The sequence below is a fragment of the Cariama cristata genome, unplaced genomic scaffold (assembly GCF_000690535.1).
Source record: "Cariama cristata isolate BGI_N322 unplaced genomic scaffold, ASM69053v1 scaffold4047, whole genome shotgun sequence".
NCBI lineage: Eukaryota > Metazoa > Chordata > Aves > Cariamiformes > Cariamidae > Cariama > Cariama cristata.
Genome location: NW_009628175.1, coordinates 9439 through 11538, shown reverse-complemented (window position 1 = coordinate 11538; position 2100 = coordinate 9439). Strand labels below are relative to the sequence as shown.

The 2100-nt window shown below is 45.2% G+C and overlaps 1 protein-coding gene across 1 annotated transcript in view; it reads left to right on the top strand.

Annotated features, from left to right (window-relative positions):
* LOC104165125 (CCAAT/enhancer-binding protein zeta-like) overlaps positions 1–2100 on the top strand; it is a gene marked incomplete at its 5' end in the record, with an annotated part of 12819 nt that overhangs the window by 3726 nt on the left and 6993 nt on the right. The window contains 2 exons of the mRNA XM_009704680.1: positions 562–630; positions 1871–1937. Coding sequence (XP_009702982.1) covers positions 562–630; positions 1871–1937 — 136 coding nt within the window. The remainder of the gene's footprint in view (positions 1–561; positions 631–1870; positions 1938–2100) is intronic.

Sequence of the window (2100 nt, the reverse complement as noted above, 5' to 3'; positions counted from 1 at the left end):
GGCCGCACCAGTCCCAGCTCTCCCAGCCTTTCCTCACAGAAGAGGGGCTCCAGTCCCCTCTAACCACCTTTGTGGCCCTTTGCCACACTCTCAGTGGTCCTTCCATCTCTCTTGTGAGGCTGGGGAGCCCAGACCTGGACCCAGCACTCCAGCTGTGGCCTCCCCAATGCTGAGTAGAGGGGAAGGATCCCCCCCTCTGCCTGCTGGCAATGCCTCTCCTCATGCAGCCCAGGGTACCGTCAGCCACCTTTGCCGTAAGGGCACCTTGCTGGCTCACGGTCAACTTGGTGTCCACCAGGACGCCCAGGGCCTTTTCTGCCAAGCTGCTTTCCAGCTGGGCAGCCCCCAGCATGTACTGGTGGGGCCTGGGGCTGCTCCTCCCCAGGGGCAGGACTCTGCACTTCCCCGTGCTGAACTGCCTGAGGTTCCTGTCCGCCCGCTTCTCCAGCCTGTCAGAGTCCCTCTGGATGGTTGCATGACCCACTGGTGTATCAGCTGCTCCTCAAGGTTTTGTATCAATAGTAATAAAGTAATTTATTACTGATTTATGTTCTGCTACAGAAAACACCAGCAGTGTGGTAATGCAGCCAAAGAAGAAGCAGTTCATGAAAGATACACAGAATCTGGCAGGTAAGCCAACCCCTTTGCAGTTAAGATTATGATGGCCGAAAAGTTCTTGGCTGGTTGTTGTAGACATGTGTCATCTGCACTGTCTGTGCAATTTCTGTTAGCAATAAAAGAAAGTCCTGTCTATCAGGAGTACAGCAGCGGTGCCTGATGTTCAGGATCAGGTCTAGTTGTCTTGAAAGGGTGCATGGAATCTCCACAACTGAAACTTTGGATCCATTGAGTCATTTTAGCTGATCTACCTTTACTGATGCATGGTTTTATGGCTATTAAAGCTTAAAAGTAGGAATTTTTACCTAGAATGCATTTGAAGGTGCAGTTTTCTTATCGCATTCTTCAGGTTATTCTGAGTTGAAGGAGCAGATTGAGCATTTAGAACTGGATTTGAGGAATTTAAGTGTTCTACAAATGAAACATCTGGTACAAAAATATGGATAGGTTAATATGGATACAAAAATCTGCAGTTGTTGCATGTAGCTGGTCTCTGCTGAGGCTTAGAGAACTGAGATTGCAAATCCTCTCGTACCTTCTACTATTCATTTGAAGAGTCCTGCTGAGAGTATGCTGGTCTGGTTTCAGAAACTTGAACCCTTGTCACTTAGAAAATATTATAATCTGTGCCCACTGAGAGAATCAGTAGCTCTTTCTCCTTTGATTTACTTCTGAGGTGGAGGAGGGAAGGGGAATGTATGAGGGTAAAAACCTCCTGCACAGGGAGTCTAGTCGATCTGCTGTTGCAGTGTTGTATTTTGCTTCAGTTCCTCAGAAATGGAGGCAGGGTGAGGCTCGATCCCTTCTTCAACACGCTTGGCTGGTGTAGGTGTATGGTCCTGCCTTGCAGCTGCTGACAAGCACTGCTGCTGCCAGGAGTGCGGGGCAGAAGCGGTTCCAGTGTTTTAGTGCAAGACAGCGAGTTTAGCTTATTTCCTACTTCTTTTTTTCTTCTTCTTTTAAAATATATTCTTGCTGTAGGTGTTTGCAAAACCTGCCTTGCTGGTATATGAATTAGAGCCAGGTTAGGGCTGTGCCTCTTGAGTTTTTCCGTAGGGTCTGCTCACATCTAAGTATCGGTATATACACTGAGAACTGTTGGTATGAAGATATTTTGAGATGAGCTCCACTTTATTTAACAGATGACACTGGATATCTGCATAGTTCTATCTGTGCATGGTGTTTAACCTTTTAAAAGAATAACAACCATTTCAACTTGAGGTAAAATCAGTTCTTTTTTTGTTTTTTGTAGTCAACAGTAAGGAATTCCGTGCCAAAGATGAAAGCAAAATCCCAGTGGATGAAGTGTTTTTTCACAGGTAATGACATACTTGTGAACATTCCTTTTAAGTGTTGTTTTTTAATGCAAAGCCGTCAAAACCCATTGCATTTCATAAGTGTTCTCTGGTACTCCAACTGTCTGCAAAATTTGATTAATTTGAGTGGCTTGTAATTGTAGGACTTTTTTTATAATGTTATTTT